This window comes from Colletotrichum truncatum (assembly GCF_014235925.2).
Source record: "Colletotrichum truncatum strain CMES1059 chromosome Unknown Contig_0003, whole genome shotgun sequence".
Lineage (NCBI taxonomy): Eukaryota > Fungi > Ascomycota > Sordariomycetes > Glomerellales > Glomerellaceae > Colletotrichum > Colletotrichum truncatum.
Genome location: NW_027222400.1, coordinates 6224738 through 6245179, shown reverse-complemented (window position 1 = coordinate 6245179; position 20442 = coordinate 6224738). Strand labels below are relative to the sequence as shown.

Sequence of the window (20442 nt, the reverse complement as noted above, 5' to 3'; positions counted from 1 at the left end):
ACCTTAAGACTTCTCTAACTGCATGATCGGGCTACAACCCAGAAATCCCATGGTCCAACGCCACAAAGAATTATATTTGTTCTGCCTTATTTGCCAGAACCCCCTTTCTTAGAGGATGTTGTGTAACGGGGTTCCACCACCGCGACATCCTGCCTCCTCATCTGCGGAGCAAGATTACACGGGATCGTCATCTGCCGTGGGTTCCTTCATCAGGCGCTAAGGTGGCTAGCACCATGAGCTGAACCAGTCAAACGCCAATTAGCAGGCCAACTCAAGGGTTGACGATTATGGATGGGGGGGATAGCCTCTTTAGTTTAACTCGCATGAAACGTCGCGTTCTAGAATCATCGTGGAAAGATGGTTTGAGATGAGCATGGGTGAGCCCTGTCTTTATGCAGCCCTTGTGAAGATCGGACGCTTGTTTTTTTCTTCCCATTCGTCAAACAACGTCTTGACTCGCAAGAGAAAGATCCACATCTCGTCTATCTTGTCCTAACTGGAAATCAAGCCGGGCTGCTGGCCGCATGTTCCTGGATGCCTTGGTTCACCCTCTGCCGAAAGCGAAAAGGGAGTTCCAAATATTTGCCTTTCAGGCGAGGTAGTATGCAGTTTCTGGAAGAGCCTGACTGATAGATAGCCAAGGCGCTTCTGCATGTTCCCAACTCTGTTGCCAAATGCCCAGAGCGACCATCTGATCGTTTTACAGGGTCCTGACCGTTGGTGAGCAGATTCAAGCTTCTCGAGCGTTTCCTTCGCGCTCCTTGTGGGGTCTGCGAAGGCAAACAAATCATACTTCTTGCCAAGCCTCGCTCTTCCAGACATGGTTTTCTTCAGATCTGGAAAGCAACAAAGTGGCGGCGTGGCACAGGCGATGACTCGTCCTGTCAACCACGGCACTCGCCAACAGTTATCCCATGCGCCTCCTTGTACTAGTAAACGTAAGGCGGAAACCCACGCATTTGCAAACACAGGAGATTCATGCCCAAGATACTGCTGCTATAGGCCGGAGAAGAAGCCCCGTTTGTCCCAGTGCCCCACGACGATCCCTCGGCTTATGGGTACACATGGGAGAATGTGAGTCGCGGGGGATCCCCATCTCGGTCCTATTGCCAGCCGTGCCGGATGCTACCTTGATCAGGAGGCAATTTCTTATACCTCCGACGCGTCAACCTTCCGAGGTATTTCGAATGGACCCTTGGATGGGCGGGCATTGTGGGAAGGAAACGGTGGTATATTACGAAGCTGCTATCACGTTCGTCTCTAGTACAGAGGCTGTGTTCCCGGGGTGCCAGCGAATGCTTTTTCGAGCATCTCTAGCCCTTGGTCAAGCTGCTCCCTGGTAATTGTTATCGGCGGCGCGATTCTGAACGTGCCTCCGAAGCTGGGGTGACTACTGAGGTTCGCCCAAACCCCAAGTTCATATGCCTTGTCACCAATCTGCTTGGCCACGTCCAAGGCCGGTTTCTTGGTTTGTCTGTCGGCGACAATTTCAACCCCCGCCATTAGACCTCGACCACGAAGGTCGCCAATGCAACCATACCTTTCCTGTAGGCGTTTCAGACCGTCGTGGAGATGGGCTCCCATCTCCCTCGAGTGCCCAACCAGGTCATCCCGTACGACAATCTCTAGAACCTTGTCGCCCACCGCTGCGGGCAGAGGGTCATTGACATGGGTGGTGTAGAAGCAAAAGTCTCTTTCGACGCAGACTCGCTCAATCTCCTCGCTCGTAACGACCGCGCTCAAGGGCAGCCCGTTGCCCAACGTCTTACTGAGGGTGAGAATGTCAGGGACCACATCATGCTGGTTGATAGCCATGAGGTCGCCGCATCTCCCAACGCCGGTTTGAGCTTCATCGACAATCAGGAGCATCCCTCTGCGTTCGCAGTGCTTCTTCAATGCCTTGAGATAGCCCGGCGGGAGGACGTGCATCCCGGCCGACGATTGGATGCACTCGACGATACATGCGGCCAGGGACCCGCAGGAGGCCTGGTCGATCATGTTCCACCCGTACTCCAGCTCGGCTTCCCAGTCATAGGACCCATCGGGATTGCGGAAGATGGAGCGGTAGGCGTTCGGCGCCGGCAGCATGTGCATGCCTGGCATCGTCGGACCCTGACCTTTGCGACCGTAGTGATACTGGACGCCTAATGCCTGGGCGGTGACGCCGTGCCAGCTGGCCCCGAGGCCGACAATCTCAAACTTGCCCGTGAACACCTTGGCCATCTTGATTGCCGCCTCGTTACTCTCGCCGCCGGTGCTGAGAAAGAAGGCTTTGTCCAGACCCGGCGGTAGCAGGGTGCAGAGACGCTCAGCGAGGGAAATGACAGGAGGGGACACCATGCCAGAGAACAGGTGATCTAGTTCGCTGGCGTGGTCATGGATAACCTTGACAATCTCCGCGTGCCCGTGTCCCAGGAGACATGACATCTGACCGGATGTCCACTAACGAGTGTGTGAGAAAGAGAGAGAACAGCCGCGCAACACCAAGGTATAATAAACTCACGTCGAGAACTTTTCGTCCGCTGGAAGTATATACATACAGGCCCTTGCTGCCAACGATGACGTCCTTGTTGAACTTGGTGCCATAGTTGATGAGATACTTGTCGACCTTCGCCGCTAGCTCGTCCTGGTTGACACCCTGGTAAAGAGTAGGGGTAAAATCAGGGCCCACGGACTTTGAGGTCACAGCGGCATGGTTACCGTTTGCCATGGTATTTTCGAGGTTCGCAGAAGGCATCGTGAATACCGAGGGTCAGGAAGTAGTTCTCCACGGAGATGTCGATGCCTTGAGACCCATTTGCGTCTGGGATGTTTGCGCCATTTCTATTTTATCTAGAGTCAATACAGTAAGAAGGCCATAGCTGTAGCATGTTGGCCGCGAGAGTTTCCCGCGGAGGCATCTCTCCAAACTCTCAAGGTGGTGTATGGTCTTCACGTAGCTGCATGCATCATGGGGGGTGGAAGCTTCAGCGCATTGGGTGGCTGCACATCTCTCTGCATATCAGAAACAATCTTATTGGTTTGAGCCCTTCCGCGGTCTACTGAAGGATTAAGAGACAAGTGTATTGAATAATAGTCCGATGGAACTAAACTGAACATGCAGTAGCAAAGTGAAAAGTGACGAGCTACTCACAAAGAAATATCAGCAACAATGTGACTCGGTCTTTGTCCGTTTATCTGATAAGCAAGAGGCACGTGCATAAGTTTTTCCTCTTTGCCGCGGTAAACTTTCGCCGCGGGGAACTCTACAATTCCACCTAATGTGAGGTAAATGTCCACAATGTCCACGGCAAATGCATTGTCTTAGATCTGGTAAGACAAGAGATCTGTATTTTGCGTGCGAAGTTGAAAGTCATGTCGAACGAGGCCGGTACTGTTCCTTTTTCCTCGGAACGTCCGTACCGCTCCCACCTTCGCCCAGCATGTCTGGCATGCCGGAAGCGCAAGTCTCGGTGCAACATTGACCAGACCGGGGCAGCATGTCTGACATGCCGGGCCCACGGAACACCTTGCGAGTTCCCCCCGTCTCCTGCTGGTCCAAGTCCGCGGCCAAAGGCTTCGTGGAGAGCGGCGCAGGCCCGGAAGTCAAAGGACTTGGGTCACCGTGCCTTGACACCCCCAACACGGCCCTTGTCCTCGGAGACCACTAGTAATGTTCGACCCAATTCATCACCCTTGGAATCTGCAGACTCAGCAATCCAACGAGATTCGAGGCCTCTGAGTGGTGGTTTACCTTTGAGCTCACCGCCTCGAAGAGAATATGCCGAGCCCATTGCAGGAGGCGGCGAAGATGAAGCACACATCGTCGGACCGGCAGACATTGAGGACACCCAAGTTTTGGCAACATACCTTTCCAATGATTCGTCCATATTCAATCGAGGGATTCGGACGAGGATATCCGGGACAAGTCCATATCAGGGTAACGGCTTCAGCATTAGGAAACCTGTCGGCTTCACGACTGTGCGGAAGCAACCTCTTGGTGTTCCGAGTGATCGAAGTCCAACCTTCTTGAAGTGCCAAGTTGTAGAAAAGCTTCTGGAGCCTCTTCTCCCTCATGTTATTGAACTGTAGGTTGCAGGCGCCGCATTTTTAAGCACGGCTGTAAGCTGATCATTTCTAGCTTTTTTGAAAAGCCCAACAGATGCTTCCCTCTTCTGGACAGGCGATCTTTTGAAAAACGATTTGCAGAGGATAGAGAACGCATCTCACCGGCCTTGAGGGCCTGTCTTTATGCTCATACGATGACCTATTGGGCCCAGTCGCCCACTCTCACTGAGCATCATCGTCCCGATACCAGGTTCATTTGGAACCAAGCTACTGATGCCCTGTTTTCAGAGATTCATCTTTCGCCTGGCATTTCCACCCTCCTCGGCATCCTTCTCAACATCTCCGGCCGCCCCTTGACATCGATTATCGGAAACGGCCTCCAGCTTGGATCGGCCATCTCTCTAGCCCACTCACTCGGCCTTAATCGTGATCCTTCAGATTGGGACATTCCAGAGACCGAGAAACTGTTGCGCACAAAGATCTGGTGGGCGATATTTGTGTACGACAAGTGGCAAGTAATCTTCATCCGGTTTGCCTTTTTCGTTCTAATAATGGACCAGGTCAAGTCTTGCGTATGGTACGCCGCCACAGTTGAGAAGCGGCCAGCACGACGTTCCACTGCCAACGGTTGATCAGCTTTGTGGCCCTGCAGCCAGCACCCTCGATCTCAACGCCGCCTCAATATACCTCGCCTTCGTGGCCCTGGCGCAATTCCTAGACAAATACCTCGAACGCATATACGACCTTGAAAAGACCTTCACAAGCGGCCCTTGGGATCTCGAGGTTCTGCTGACAAACTGGGAAGACTCGCTCGATATCGACCTCCGCCGAAGGATTATTCGCGGCGGCGACAGCCTCGACATGCCAGGGTCAGCAAACCTCCGTCTCGCATATCTCTACATAAAGCTGCTCCTGCGAAAATGGGAGCTCGACGCAGAGAAAGCTGCCCACGCCGACCATTCATCAGCTCCCATCCGGTGCTACCTCGAAGTCCGACGAGCCGCAGAGGAGATCGTTCTGCTCGTCCAGGAGCTGAACGAAGCCCAGCTTGGCGATTACTGGCTCACGCTGCTGACGTTTGCGTTCACGTCAACCACGAAATTCCTCCTTCGATGCGCCCTTGAGACGGAGAACACGGTGAGCGGCCTTGCGCAGAGCATGTCGCTGAAGCTTGCGCGCCAGCTGATGACGGCGCTCCAGGCGCATCGTCAAAGGGCGTGGGACCTGGCAGATCTCTGCATCGCACAGTACTCTGAGGTCATTGACAAGCTTGCCTCGTCCGCTTCCACCGCAGATGTTGCCGAGCAGCCAGTTGAAATACCCGAACTTCAAGAATTCGTGTCGACGAGTGTGCCGGACATTGACGAGCTATTCCCTAGTTTGTGGGACATGTTCAGCGGTGCTTGAAGCGTCTTAGTATTATGCACGAGTAAATTGACGAATCAATGAGTACATGCTACTTCTCGTTTCTCTCTTTTCCAAGTTTTTGTAAGATAATTCAGCTCGATCAACGTGTAGACGATCAGGCGGATTGTTCCGCTTTCGGCACCCAAACCTCGGTCGGAAATAAGTGACGGATCCATCCGACGGAGTACTCCGTCACGTCATAGTATGCTTCAATACATTTACAAGTGCTCGCTCCGATGAGGGATCAGTGAGATTGATTGATCACTCAGATTCATCTGTCACGTTTATTCTTTACAGACAGGAGGTGACGATGGCTTCATTTTATAGTTCGACAAGCGCTATGCTTAGGACACCTCAGTCAGTAGTTCGAACGCGTTGTTGTCGCCCCAAAACATCAATCCGGTCGTTGAGCTTCACTGCCTCCCTCAAGCTATCAACCGCGTCGCAAGCAGAGAAACAAAAACGAGTGGCCGTTCTATACCAGGCAATCGAACCGCCAGTGATCAATGGCGTTCGCAAACCAATGAAGCCAGGCGGTTGGTTCACCCATGCACCTCTTACCCAGTCAAAAGACACTCACTAACGTATCTCAGGATACCGAGATTCAGGAGCTGATATCGCTTACAACCTCCAAGCCAGCAACGCCGTCACCGCTGTCACTCCCGTCCCAAGTCCCTCACCTCAAAAAGACTCCGAATGGTGCTTCCCCGACACCGAAGAAGGCATCCTGAGCGCCGTCGACAAGGGAGCGACTCATTTGTGGGCAAACACAATCCTCTTCGCCTCTCACCCTCTTCAGACCTCGAAAGCGCTCGAAGCGCATCAAGACTCGTTACGCGTCGTCGGCCACGGCCCCCTCGTCGTCGAAAAGTACGACGACAAAGAACTCGTGAATAACTTCCTCCGCCGCACCGGCGGCTTCACCATGCCCCGCGCCTGGACGATCCACTCTCATCCGGCCTTCGCAGCCGATCTCCAGCAGCAAAACCTTCCGTTCCCCATCGTCGCAAAGCCGATCCGCGGCAGGGGAAGCCACGGCGTTAAGGTATGCCAAAACCTCGAAGACCTCACTCTACACGCCAAAGCCCTTTTCGAAGAGTCCCCGACAATCATGCTGGAGGAGTACCTCGCCGGAGAAGAAGCCACGGTCACCGTGATGCCGCCGAATTCCCGGCAGAGAGATTACTGGTCTCTTCCCATCGTCACGCGATTCAACCACCAGAACGGCATTGCTCCGTACAACGGCGTCGTGGCCGTCACTGCGAACTCGAGGGTCGTCACGCGAGAAGAGGAGAGGGACCCAGCGTATGGGCAGATTGCGAGGGAATGCGAGAGGGTCGCCAAGGTTTTGGGAGTTACGGCTCCGATCCGCATCGATGTACGACGCTTCAGGGATTCGTCGGAGTCGATGTTTGCTTTGTTTGATGTGAACATGAAGCCGGTGAGTCCTTGTCCTTGAACATGTGTAATGACCATTAGAGAATCCAGCGGCTGACAACTTGAGCTCCAGAATATGACCGGCCCTGGTAGGCCAGGAAGGGACGACCAGGCCAGCTTGACGCTCCTAGCGGCCGAGGCATTGGGTTGGGATTATCCAGAGCTTTTGAAGCAGATTCTGAGTACATCGTCTAGCTTGAGGTCGTTAAGGGAACTGCAGCCCAAGGCTTAAGGCTTTGGTAGGACTGTTTTTTTACTTGTACATTCCATGTAGAACAACATTTTGAAAGAACTTTCAGCATTTGGCGATGAATGTTTACGCCTTCAACGAGACAACTGGATCACTCTACCATGACTGCGAAGCATAATCACAATCAATCAAAGAAATACCAATGTGTTAATGCCATTTCATTGCATACGTGGCAGCCTCTGCTGCAAATCTCATAACCTCTCTATACGAGGAAAATATGTCCAGTCCCAAAAGTGCTAGTGTCAAAAAGAAACTTCCCATGTCCAGCTTCCATTCCTCCGAGCCAAACCAGATACCGTCTCTCCCACTGAGCACACAAAGAAAACCAGATCATTGTAGAATCATAATAAAGACCATCTAGCCGCGACGAACGATCGTCTCAAGAGGCTTGAGGCCGATGCCATTGTAGCCCGACTCGGTAACTCCTCCAATGTCAGAGGAGAGAACAGACTCGCTGCGCACAACCACAGTGGTGAAGCTGGGCTTCAGGGTAGGCTGCGGTGTGACTTCAGAATCCTGAGGCCAGAAACTCGGGTTGGTGAGCGTGATGAGAACCGGAGTGACCAATTCCTCAGTAGGGAAAGGCTGAGGAGTAGGGGTCACTTCAGGGTCTTTCGGCCAGAAGCTTGGGTTGGTGAGTGTGATGAGAACCGGAGTGACCAATTCCTCGGAAGGAGAAGGCTGGGGAGTAGGGGTCACTTCAGGGTCCTGGGGCCAGGAGCTCGGGTTGGTGAGTGTAATCAGGACAGGAATGACCAAGTCGTCAGTAGGATAAGGTTGAGGGGTGGGGGTAATTGTGGTAAGATCAGGAGCGGTGAAACTCGGGGTGGGATGCCAGGAAATGCGAGGTCCTGGAGTAGGCCACCAGGTGTCGTTTCTAGGCTTCCGAACCCAGACACTCTCAGAAGTGATGGTGGTCTTGACAGGAATCGCCGAGCCAGTCGAAGAGGAATCTTGGGTAGGAGTAACCATGAAGTCGGTGGTATCAAAGACGATGATGGCATGGCCAGGAGTGTGCTCGGGAATGATAGTGGTGAGAACGGGGATCACCAGACCAGTCGTGGCAGAGTCCGGAGGGGCCTCAGGACCGCGGTAAGGATTCATGATGGGAGCGACGACGGGACCGCTGGTGGGCTGAATCCCATTGCACTCCAATCCACAGGGACCCTTGCGAGGGCCACCAGGGAGATGAATGCCGACGTTTCCATCAACGATGGGGGCGCTCATGGCGACAGTGGCCAAGATGCCGGTGAAGGCAAGAATGCCGGTGGCGGTGAACATCTTGAAGAGAGAAGAAGTGAGTTTCTTGGATACCTTTGAAGCGCGTAGAGATGGGATAAATCAGTACTTACCTTCATCCTGAAGTCTCGTGAAGTGTGAAGCTTGCTTGTTGAGATGAAGTTGATCAAAGGATGAAAGGATCTTGATTGTTTGTGGTGATGAAAGAGATGGGTTGACCTTGTGAGAAATCTTTGTGTTGTTTGTGGGTGAAGAAGAAGAAGAGAAGAAAGGAGAAGAGAAGTAGAGGAGAGGGTTTTTATTGTGAGAGACGGTCGAGTGGGAGAGGTAGGGTTGAAAGCAGGGCTGCCTTTCACTGTTTTTATTAGGCAGAAATCTATCTTGACAGAGAAGGGAAAGAACGAGGTTGTCAGTTATGGAAGTCACTTCCTTATTAAAGTAACTAGATACTCAAAGAGGGAAGGAGAGGGACGGTGGGTGGTGACTGCAAGGCTGATGATGAGGCCAGCCTTGCCTGAGGGTGCCTGAGGGTGCTTGAGGGCGTCACCACCTTCACTTTGATGTGATGACCTCTGAAGGCGCGTCATTGTTTTTATTTTTTTTGGAACTTGTAAGTCATTACAGAAGGAAGGACGCGTCTATTCGGGTCATGGCTTCTCATGGTGTTATATTGTTCGGTGTCTTTGGTCGTCATTTTTGTGTTGTCAACGATGGGATTCAGAAACAGCATTCTTATGTTATGTCACCAATTATTTGAATTTATATATGTATTAATTACAACATATGCTTCCATTTATCTGCTCTGTCATGTTCATCGAGTATCACAAGTGTCATAAATGCTATGCTGGTGGGGTTGCAATGTCCAGTGTTTGAAGAACCTCTGCATCTTGAAGTCACCATTCAATTGTCCAAAGACATCATATTGTGTTGTTTCTACTTGTTTGATTGTTTGCTGAATATTTCATTTGATTTGCAGGAGTATCTGAACAAAGCATTGTGTCGACTCGAGAGTTGAACATGAACGCGTACCTTGTTGACATCCACACTCTGAAACTGAAAGTTAGACGCTGATTCAAAAGCTAGTGGTGAGTGAAAATATTTGGTGATTACAAGGTGGTTCTTTTGGTCATTAAACGTTTCTTAATCTAGTTAATATGTGCGAATTGACCGCAAATATTGTCCATGGGCCTGATAAGTCGGCATCCTACCAGAAACTGATGCTCTCTTATCCGGTGCAAGCTCATCTTCAAACTGCCAAGAGATCTGTTGCCAGAAGATTGACGCTTTTTCTCATGACTGCAGGTATGTCTACGACGAGGCCAAAGGGAATGCTTTGTTCCAAAGTCAACTCTGTTTTTTTTTTTTTTTTGGAATATCATAAATCAAAAAAGAAGGACTGCTGATGGAAATTTGATTTTGCAGCTCGATTCCTTGCCAGCGACAGAAAGAACCACAACCTTCCTGAAAAGACGTCTGAAGCTCTCACGAGAATCGCGTCATGTCGACCTTGTCCAAACTCCTATCGCCAAGCCAGCCGATGACATTGAGATGGATACCCGATGACGATATGGTTACAGTGAAGTCAGGGAATCAGCTTCACGATTTCACCTGCGTACAAGCATCAACCCTGAGAATTGATCGCCCACGGGTTCACCATCGACGGGGCGATATCAGCGAAACACACCATGCCTAGCAGATCATCCTTTAATCCCATGACGGCTGGCGTGTTCAGTCTTTAGTAAACTGGAATGCTGATTTTACCGCTTCGAAAATAGCAAGTCTACCAATAAAATCCTCAACATCATGCCCACCCAAAAGCAATAACTCGCGCAAGCAAACCTTTCCTGAACTCATCAATCCGGAATGTCACTTTTCGAAAGTCACCTTTCAGATTGAGATCCGATGAATACCCCATCCTTCGAAACTTCCATGAGCAGCCTGCCATCTATTGAAGCAGAGTTTAAACTCTCTGGCAACCTTAAGATGAACAAAAGATTATGCTTAGTTGCCAGAAACCAATGCCGAACAAGAGAGGACCCAGAAGCAGCTTGTCAGAAACTTTGTATGTGGGGTCAGTGTTACATCCAAAGCCTCCGCACTTGGTCCAAAGATCGGCACTTCTAGCCCAAACCATGGCTGAGAAGATCCCCAGCCTCCACACTCCTCATTAAATCTCCAAATGCACACTTCTCTATTCTCCGAACCGGAACGGATGGTGCTTAAGCAGATGCGGTATAGATTAATCGACTAGATACGTGGCAGGGAGGCTAAAGATATAAAAGTCCGGTAAATGTCCGCATGGCGCGCCATTGAGATCCACCAGGTCCGAGGCCGGACTTTTGTTCGTGGTGTTGAGTGCCGGAACAGGGGTCCTTGACGAGGGTCGCTACCTCTGCGGGGTAGTTAACATTTGCCAAGGCGAAAACCAGTTGTTTCGACTCTGGGTTTTTTTCCCTTTTGTAACTAACTAACTGACTCTGCGCGCCCATCGACATCTACCGGCCACCGCCCGCTAAATCGCCGCCACCAACGGTCACTACCTTGGGGGCCCAGGTCCCCCATTGAGACGTCATCTTGTTCCCACCGAAGGAAATTGTGTGCCGGGGGGGTAATCATCATATGGCTGCGGACCAACTGAATCAGCACGGAGAGCGGGAACTTAAAGAAGAGGCACCTCATCCCGCTTCTTCCGCTGCTGCTGCTGCTGCTGCTGCTGCTGCTGCTGCTTCCAAGAGCTCTCGATACGGTTTCTCCAAGTTCTTCGAAGGTATAGGTCTTCCCAGTGGCAGTCTTCCCTCGCTCAAACAAGTCGCCTTTTGGTTTCAAGCCGCCACAATGTCTCTTGTCAACGTTGACCTCAATGCTTTGGCGACTGGCGGCGCGGGTTACCTCGCCTCTATTAACGCCGCCAACTTGTCTGTCCCTGAAATCTCGTTGCTTTCTTACCAGCCCGGTTTCGCGGATGTCATCGGTGCCAATGCCACGGCCCGTAAGATCGCCGACCTGCCCTGGCAGGCCTTCCACGAGGGCGGCATCTACAACAAGAAGGACAACACAATGTACATCTCGTCCAATTACCAGTCGCTCGCGGACAACATCAACATGACCATTCTTTCTCTCGACGACCTCTCCATCCGCAGCTCCCAGTTTCCAGACCTCGCCGAGGCCAACGGCGGGACATCATACTATCCTCCCGGGGCCGATCAGTCGGCGACGCCGCCGATGCAGGTTTGGTGCGACGAGGGCGACTTTGAGGCGTACTCCAAGCTCATCGCCGTGGACCCCAACACGAACAAGTCGGAGCCGCTGCTCATCAGCTTCAACGGCCGCAACTTTTCATCCGTGAACGACGTGCGTCAGCACCCCGAGACGGGCGACCTCTGGTTCACCGACGCCGAGTACGGCCTGTTCCAACACTTCCGCCCGGCGTCGCAGCTGCCCACGCAGGTGTACCGCTTCGAGCCCTCGACGGGCGTGGTCCAGGTCGTCGCCGACGGCTTCGACCAGCCCAACGGCATCGAGTTCTCCCCGGACTACAAGACGCTCTACATCTCCGACACCGGCGCGATGACGTACGCGGCCAACCTCACCGGGCCCGCCACCATCTACGCGTACGACATCGTCGACAACAAGAGGCTGGCCAACAAGCGCGTCTTCGCCTTCGCCGACTCTGGCTTCCCCGACGGAGTCCACACCGACACGGACGGCAACGTCTGGGCTGGCTGCGGGGACGGCGTGCACATCTGGAACCCCGATGGTGTGCTCCTGGGCAAGATCCACCTCGGGGAGACGTCCAACAACTTTGCGTTCGCGCCCGGCAAGGTTTTTGTCTTTTCAAACTATCGCCTGTGGCTCGTCGAGGGCATCAAGGCTCTCGGTCGGGAGGTTTGCAAGGACTTCGGGGCGGACAGCGACCCGAGATGCCGCAAGTGAGCGAGGGGAGGTAATGGGGTTAGAGTTCATCGGTTCACGATGGATTGTTTTCAAAAAAGAATCACGAAACCAAACATAATTCGAAAGATGATCGGACGATTGAACTGTAATGCTATTTGACCATGTTCGTTCGGCTTGCTGCTCATTGGTTCAGTGTGACCCTGGCCACGCTTATTCCTGTAGGTTTGACTGCTTGATAAATTGGTCTCATCTTGTTGCTTTTGCTTTGTCACTTGTTCCTGGTGAAGATATCAGACGTTGCGGTAGGTAGTGAGAGGTCAGGTATGGTCCCAAGGTGACTGCATTCATGTCTGGCCCCAATTTCCATGGGTCTTCAGCTCCCTTAATTAGCCATAAGGCCCCTCTAGTGATATCTTGCTACCTTCTAGCCTGCGACAACAGGTTAGGTGATGGAGACTTGGGTGGTTCTGTCGACAAAGCGTTTGGCGCAAGTTTCCCTTAGCAATCGATTTTCACGTCCGAAATTATAACAAGGCGGACTTCCAACCTATACATGTGTGTTTCTGTGCTCTTCGTGATCGATGTTCAAGTCGGGTAAGAGTTTCATTTAAATCGGTCATTTTCACTTCAAGAGATTGGAAAGTGGAAAGATTGTAGCAATGACTCTAAATTCCCCTCGAGTAAGGACATGCCAAATGTTCAAACATGTTGAGGTTTTTTCAGATTTCGAAGTCCTAATATCTATGGAACGAACCTCAAGGAGTGGCTAGCAGACCTCATGAGCTTGGGGGGTCTAGGGATTCAACGGAGTTCACTTGGCTTATAGTGGCTGAGGCTAATGTGCCCGATGCGATGCCGTCATTGATCTCATTGTGCGGTGATACCGAACTGGTCTTGGACCTTGGTTGGCTCGATTCGATCCTTTGGAGCAAAGTCAAAAAGTAGGCAGGAACGATCAAAACACACCCTGCTGACCAGTGATGCTTAACCCAACGCACAGTTCTATTTCCAAAAAAAAAAAATAGCATAGCAATCCTATGAGAACATGGGCAGGTTCTAAAAAGTGCAGATCATCTTGGACAGGAAAGGATGTGACTGCGAACTCACTACGTGTACGTTGCGGATACTAGATGATATCATCCCAAAACTTGTCATCTATACCTTTCTTTTATCACAAGTCCTTGTATTCGGAGAATCCTAGTAATTAACAACATGCTTTGGCCAAAGCATGTGATAAACGACTGCCAAGTTCATCTTTCAGCACAAGTGTCTTTCTCAGATGATAGATATGGCTTGGGGTTTCAATGAAACAGCGAAGAGCCGGTATTCTGCAAAAATTAGTCATAAACCAACAGGCGTTCACGTGAAGAAGGCGGTTATCAAGAGTTTGCAGGAGGAGGAACAGGTCTTTGAAAGACATGCTTAACAATCCTTTGAATGTAGGATTAAATACAGAAGTTGTTGATTCTTCAGTGACCCTGATGGTTTCATACCGTTTACTTTAGATTTCTTCAGGGGTCGAGTCAGGCAAAGGTAGCTTTGGAAGTTTATCGAGAATATTTCGAAATTGGGAACGGCAACGGATGTGGGTAACGAAATGACTACCTTGCGGCGACTCAAGTTATCGATCAGGTAGAGGATGAGAAGAAGGGTCAGAAGAACAGAGTCGTGAGAAATTTTACCAGCAAATGGGAAACTTGAAGCAAGGAATATAGATCGAACTGAACTCTTAATCAGCTGTCAGTCAATCGAAGGGCAGCGGTTCTCTATGAAGATGACAAAATGGTCCTTCCTCACATGCACTGCAGCTTAACTGGCACTGGGCTGTGGCTTCCATTATTGATCATCTACCCTCATATGCGCCAAACGAAGTGAAGTGTGGCGAATAATGGATAAAGACACGGCAGCGAAGGCGCAAATGCTTATCTCGTTCTTATAACTTGGTACTACTCCAATGGTCAATGGCTCATACTGAGCCTGCCGCTGAGAAGCCTAGGAATAGGTGAGGAGGATTGAAATGTGATGAGGTTATGGGACGCAATGTCTATGAACGCGTGCCACTGGAAATTGAAAGTTCTTCCACTATACGCTCATCTTTAGTAAGGCAGCAGTCTGGCCACAGCTGAAAGTTGGTGAATGCTCGTAGTCGGTTACAGCGGCAGGTAAAATTCGAAGGGCACAGGCGAACGCGCAAGATATGTGCGCATGTATGCAGGATGCTGACGGCGATCAGCTTTTCTGTGTATCACGGGAGCTTCTCTTATGGAAGGGTTTCTTTGGAATGAAAATCTTAGTTTTGCAATCGAGCCGATAGATTCAAGCTGGAGAGTCCTGTAACTGCAGTATGAGTTAGCAAAGTTTGCAAGACGTACGAGAATGGGAATCCGGCGACACGAAATGGATACTAAAAAGGAAGACGAAGGATATGTTGAAATGATGTGAGGTGACAGTGTAATCTTGGTTTGCCTCACTTTGTTGTAAAAGTGAGTTGGGAGGGAAAAAGAGCAAGGCATCTGAAAATCAGATGAGGGCGTTGTATTTTGACAAGTACTGACACAACGTGCTGGCAGATTCAACGTCCAGATTGTCACCTAACTGAAAGATCAGGCGTGACCTGAACATGTCGCCAGTTAATTGTGAGCAAAATAATGAGGAAAAACAAGTAAGGCTTCATTTACAAGTGGCAGTGTTTCCGTGACCGATATTCCCACGGACGACAAACCATCAAACGAACGCTACAAACTACATAGATTGAGACAGAGACCTATCAGCGCATAAATGCCAAATAAAACTGCCCAGAAAGACAAAATGAATCATTACCAACCTTTCAATGCCCATACAGAGAACAACCAGAGCCAAAGTCAAGCCATCCACTCTCCACTGTCCATCAACCACCATAACAACACAAACCACGCAAAACCCACGAAATCATGACAACGCAGAGACCGTTCAACAAGCACCCAATCACAACCAACCGGCTTCAATCACTAAACACCAACTCACCGCTCACCTCGGTGACTGGACTGACCCCCCTTACCCGCCCCGAACAAAGCGGAGTCAACAAGCACAACCATGACTCTGCGTCCATCCCTGCACCAACGGTTCCCCCCCCCTTGAAAACGGAAACCTTCCAGAAAAAAACCTGAAAACTGAAAAACATTAAAAGACCAAAAAAAAAAAAAAAAGTATCCTACGTCACCACCTAGGTGACTTTTACCTGACTTAATCTCCCCCAAATACTCGCCACTGTAGCAGTGGGACACCGGCCATGTTCAACCCGTCAACCGTCAGGGAGCATCCCCCTCGCGAGACAGACATGACAATGTCAAAACAGAAGCAGAAAAAAACAGGGCGGCAAGAACATGTATGGTGTGAGTGGTTCTCAATGCAGTCAGTATGAAAAAAAAACCCCATCAGCGTATAGACGTCTGTGTTTAATTTCCATTACCATCACCACCTAAAAAAAAACACACATGCACACACATTGACAATCAAAACGGACAAGTTCCGTAGAACCCGCGGAGTGGAGAACGTTGCCGTTAGGCGGGGCCGACGACACCGTACAGCACAACATCCTTTTCCTTTTTTTTTTTTTTTCCTTTTTTTTTTTTTTACTGCTTATGCTCCGTCTCCATCCCTCTCAATGCGCGTTTCACCAGTGAATAATGCGGATCACAAAAATTTCCTTCCATATCCCGCTAATAAACCCGTGCAAATCATGACCCCCGAAAAAAACTACATGTCCATTTCAGCGAGAGAAGAGAAAAAGGAAAAAACATCCCGGTGAGGTTTGTATCCCCCACGGGGGGCTGAACGGATAGAAGGTGCCTTGGCAGTCCGTATCGGAATTCCCCCCTCGCAGGCCAAAAAAAGGGGATACTCCCTGTCCAAAGCTACGTTCCGAGTGCCAAGGGGCTTCGGATGACGCCGTTGTAAGCTGCGTACGAAGGAGTTGTGATGATTTGCTCAGTGTTGTACAGACAGTATAGTATGTTCATCACTCAGAAATTCTTGCAAACAATCACATCAAGGACTAGAAAATATAGACAAATGTTGAATTATAAAGCACTGGGGTATCATCTTAAGTACAAAGTCGCCTTCCACTCTCTTCTTTTTTTTGGAACCGTTGCCTGATGCGCCCCAGCCCGTGAGCGCCTCCCTGCCAAAACTGACCCAACAATGGGGTTTGCTTCTAAATCACTGTTTCCAAGTGTGAAAGGAGCGAGGCCCATGGAAGTCGTCGTGTACGTTTGTGCCAAGTGTGTTGCTAAGTGATGCGCTGTCAAGTGACGGACAACTTGAGGGCGTGTCCGAACCAGCTCAAAACGGCATTTCGGCCGTTTCGAGTACAGAGAGAAAGTCTGTAGTGGGATTTCCTCAAGCGACTCGACCCTCTCTCGCTAAGGGCGCTTAGTGGTGGACCTCCTCGCTCGGGGGTCCGGCGTAGTTCTTGCGGCCCCAGGCGAGGTACCAGAGACCGGAAATAAGGCAGGCGGCCACGAAGACGGCGGGGGCGTAGTTGATGGTCGTGGCCGTAACGGGGACGAAAGTGGGCATGCAGAACAGGGGCATCGCGAGGCAAGACCAGGCTGGGAATTTTTTGTTAGCTTGGCATTACATACATTCGGCCGGAAAATGGGACTTACCGAGAGCGACGACGTTTGCGAATGCACCAAAAGCGCCAAGGTTGAAGTTTGCGCCCTCCAAGTGCTTACGGCCACCAAACAGACTGATGGCAATGGGGACGGCATAAGAGGCAGTCAAGCAAATGACACCAACACCGGAAAAGGCGTTGAAGGCGGCGCTGGAGCCAAAGTAGATGAGACCAAGGATGATCTGGACGGCCATACTGAGCATCATGGCGTTGAGAGGGACGTCAAGCTTAGTGTTGACCTCCTTCCACCAGCGGGAGCCGGGAATGGCACCATCACGGGCAAAGGCCCAGGTGCAGCGCGAGGCAGCAGTCGTGCAGCCAATACCGCAAAGGACGGCAAGGACCATGAGGGGGAAGAGGAGACCGAACGCGCCGCCAGAGTTGCCAATAGCGTCCTTGATGATGGCAGGAACAGGCTGGCCGGAAGCCAGGTTGATCAAGTAGGTGATATCGGGGAGCACGAAAACGAGCGGGATGAGGAAGAGGAGACCGGCCAGAGTGTTGAGGCAAACGGTGAAAACGAGCGCCTTGGGGACCTGCTTAGAGGGGTTCTTGACCTCTTCACACATGCTTATCCTGAGGTTAGCACCTTGGGCAAAATGCGGTTCGAAAGGGCACACTCACGAAATAACCATGCCGGTAGATGAAGTGGCATATCCGGCGTGCAGCAGACCGACCATGAAAGACCAGCCATCGGGCCAGCCAGAGTTGGCCTCGAAATGGGTGAAGACGTATTTGGCATCATGGCGGCCGTTCTTGGCGATAACGAGGACGGAGATGATGATCGCAAGGACACCGGCAAAGGTCCAGAAGATGGCGGCAGTCTAATGTTTCCCCAGCATTTAGTACACCAATTCACACTACAATGAAGAACGGAGCAATATTTTTTGTCTCTTACATCAAGCAGGGGCAGCCAGCGGTTACCGAGCGAGGACACCGCGTTGCAGAGAAGGGTCAGACCCAAGAAGATGAGGAAAACCTGGTACGGCTCGCCGGCAAAGACGCCGACACCAGGTTCCGACTCAAAAACGTTGATGCACGCAACGAAGAACAGCGCGGTTCCGAAATTCACAGCCAGAGTGATGGTAATGTTTCCAACGACGTATAGCCAGCCGCAAATCCAACTGGCTGCACGGCGCCACTTGGCAGGGGCAAGCATAAAGGCCTGGTAGTAGACACCTAAAGAGGTCAGCACGTGGAGTCCGGAACGGCACATCGGCAAGCAATCATATCGGAGTCCCGGCGGAGCACGCCAGGCCAACGGGACGGAGCACAAGGAGAAGAGAGTCAATAAGTACCTCCGGCAGTGGGATAAACACTGGTGATTTCACCAAGCGATGCAGCGACACAGATAATGATCAGAGACACGCCGAGCCAGCCCCAAATGATATTGACGGGACCGCCACCAGCCAGGGGGTAGAGCATGGTAGTAGCCAAACCGTAGGGGATCGATGCAAGCACGAATGACATGAAGGCGACCTGCAGCGTCGAGCGGTTGCGTTCCAGCTCGGGCTTGTAGCCCAACTGCTCGAGCATGTTGTCGGCCGAACCATCATCGGAACGGGAGGGACGGTGCGCCGTGTAGCCATCTTTGGCATCGGCCTTGGCGAAGCCGAGATCGTGCTCACGAGCGCCGGGGTCTTGAGAGACGAACTGCGCCATGTTGACGAACGGATGGAAGAACCCGGGAGATTGCCTTGACAGTTATCCAAGTAACAAGCCAGAGGAATAGCTCAGGCCGGTAGAAGGAAAGAGAAAAGTTAAAAGGAGGATGATCTGATGATTGCAAATGACATGTGGGAGGTGGTGGTGGTGGTTAAGTATGTCGAACCCAAAGTCAAAAGCGATGAAGTTTTGGTTTATTTAATTTTTTTTTTTTCGGAGGGAAGCGATCGACCAGTCGGCGGTGGTTAGGATCGAGGTGTTCCTAAGCCGAGGAAACGGGATGAAGAAGAGTTTAAAAAGAACGGGAGAAAGAAAAAGAGGCAAAAATAGGCAAGGGTCTTTAAGAAGAGAGACGAGAGACAGGCCGCCAGAGACACAGAGGAGAGAGGTCGCAGCAGGGAAGGACTCGATTGAGTTGAGGTAGTCCTCTTTCTCTCACTGTACACATCCAAGTCTCCATTCGGGTCTGTCTATTGGAGTGCCGTGCAATCCCTAACTGGGCTATCATTTGGCTGTCTGTGTCGCTTTCGCCGGGACCAAAAAATGACGTCCATCTCATTGGGTGTGAACGCGGCCTGCGGGGCCCCCTCAAAGAGCAGTACTATGGTACTTGGGCCCTACCCCCCCTTGTCCCTGACCCCCCTGCCCTTCTCTCTCCCCCCCAGTCTTCTTGGCACCCATGTCGTCCTAGTCGTAGCCTCTGCCCAGCGTACTGGCTCGGGTGTCTTGCCTTGTTGCTGTGTTATCTGCCCAGTTCCCTGCGAGTCCCTGTGTGAGCCGTGGGCGGGCTGCCATGTATGAACCAATGTGCTTTGTGTTTTGAAGGAATTTTAGGGTAGGTTCCCTCAACTTCAGTCTGTTTATCTCGGGCTCATGTCTGACTCGGGGTCCCCGGTGGATTCGACTGGTGCCACAGCAATCTTGCTTCCCACACACTCAAGACTTGCCGAGCTGTCTGCGGGTGGGAGTAGGTTGAAAGGGTTGCTCATTCGCTTAAGGGTAACGTCGCGCGGCACAGTAGTCTCGGTAGCTTGGAAGTACGTAGTGTTGGCGGAGGGTGAGCTGAACTTGACGAGGCAGGGCAATGGCGCCGAGGAAACAGCTCGACTGACCACGACCAAAGAGGCAGACAGGCATGTGGCATGCGTATCGAAGCATGAGGAAGCATCACGGCAGCCGTATCTGGTGTGGCGCCAAGACCAGGCCTAATCGTTCAGCCTGTAAGAGCGCGTGTACGAACTAGACGGTGTCGGCTGGGAGCCTGGTTGCGGTAATTTGTCCCGCACTATCGACGGCAGGTGTAAAGCATAGTGAACCCATATGTTTGAACGCACCACAGTAGGTCGGTGTTACCACCTAATCTCTGACCTGGATTGCATCTGCCTGCTTTGCCTTGTCTAGCAGCTGATTGCTGATTGGCCTGGGAGCTAATCCGACCTTTGGTCTGCACCTGTCGCACGACCTGGGTTAAGCCGGGGCAAGACGCGGCGAAATGAGGGAGAAAGAATCATCATTGACCCATGAGACTCGCATGTAATGCGGACAATACTCCGTCCACCGTCCCGCGCTTGTTGGACAACTGTCAAGATCTTGTTGCCGCTAAATGGAGCTAATGCTGGGCCAGGACACAGCGTCTGACGGAATTCTTCGTGTATTCTTCGCGCCTTCTTTCGCATGTCGCTCACTCGCTGGCCCGCCAGGGTGGGTTTGATGGCGTTGGACTTCCGACGGTTGGCTGAATCTAAGGATTCGACAGGCGGGCTGTGGTGGCACTCCCGAGAGGTACTCGTACTTGGCTTCTTCCCCCTATGAGACACTACGTAGTATTTTCTCCTCAATACTTCTCCTC

General features: G+C 51.5%; 6 protein-coding genes across 6 annotated transcripts; 3 read left to right on the top strand and 3 right to left on the bottom strand.

Moving 5' to 3' along the window:
• Positions 1-1260: 1260 nt before the first annotated feature.
• Positions 1261-2737, bottom strand: CTRU02_206614 (2,2-dialkylglycine decarboxylase 1; the record flags this gene model as incomplete). Its single annotated transcript, XM_036730219.1, has 2 exons — positions 1261-2442; positions 2504-2737. 2 exons carry the CDS (start codon positions 2735-2737, stop codon positions 1261-1263), a joined length of 1416 nt encoding a protein of 471 aa, XP_036578192.1.
• A 617-nt stretch (positions 2738-3354) lies between these two features.
• CTRU02_206613 (C6 transcription factor) lies at positions 3355-5454 on the top strand (the record flags this gene model as incomplete). The annotated part of the gene is made up of 3 exons (XM_036730218.1): positions 3355-4067; positions 4121-4558; positions 4608-5454. The coding sequence occupies 3 exons, from the start codon at positions 3355-3357 to the stop codon at positions 5452-5454; spliced, it is 1998 nt and encodes a 665-aa protein (XP_036578191.1).
• A 340-nt stretch (positions 5455-5794) lies between these two features.
• CTRU02_206612 (glutathione synthetase ATP-binding domain-like protein) lies at positions 5795-7123 on the top strand (the record flags this gene model as incomplete). The annotated part of the gene is made up of 3 exons (XM_036730217.2): positions 5795-5990; positions 6048-6895; positions 6965-7123. The coding sequence occupies 3 exons, from the start codon at positions 5795-5797 to the stop codon at positions 7121-7123; spliced, it is 1203 nt and encodes a 400-aa protein (XP_036578190.2).
• Positions 7124-7498: 375 nt separating this feature from the next.
• Positions 7499-8422, bottom strand: CTRU02_206611 (uncharacterized protein; the record flags this gene model as incomplete). The annotated part of the gene is made up of 1 exon (XM_036730216.1): positions 7499-8422. One exon carries the CDS (start codon positions 8420-8422, stop codon positions 7499-7501), a length of 924 nt encoding a protein of 307 aa, XP_036578189.1.
• A 2577-nt stretch (positions 8423-10999) lies between these two features.
• Positions 11000-12313, top strand: CTRU02_206610 (SMP-30/Gluconolaconase/LRE-like region; the record flags this gene model as incomplete). Its single annotated transcript, XM_036730215.1, has 1 exon — positions 11000-12313. One exon carries the CDS (start codon positions 11000-11002, stop codon positions 12311-12313), a length of 1314 nt encoding a protein of 437 aa, XP_036578188.1.
• Positions 12314-16684: 4371 nt separating this feature from the next.
• On the bottom strand, positions 16685-18590 carry CTRU02_206609 (amino acid permease; the record flags this gene model as incomplete). Its single annotated transcript, XM_036730214.1, has 5 exons — positions 16685-16863; positions 16921-17498; positions 17553-17752; positions 17827-18107; positions 18227-18590. The coding sequence occupies 5 exons, from the start codon at positions 18588-18590 to the stop codon at positions 16685-16687; spliced, it is 1602 nt and encodes a 533-aa protein (XP_036578187.1).
• Between the last annotated feature and the right edge of the window lie 1852 nt (positions 18591-20442).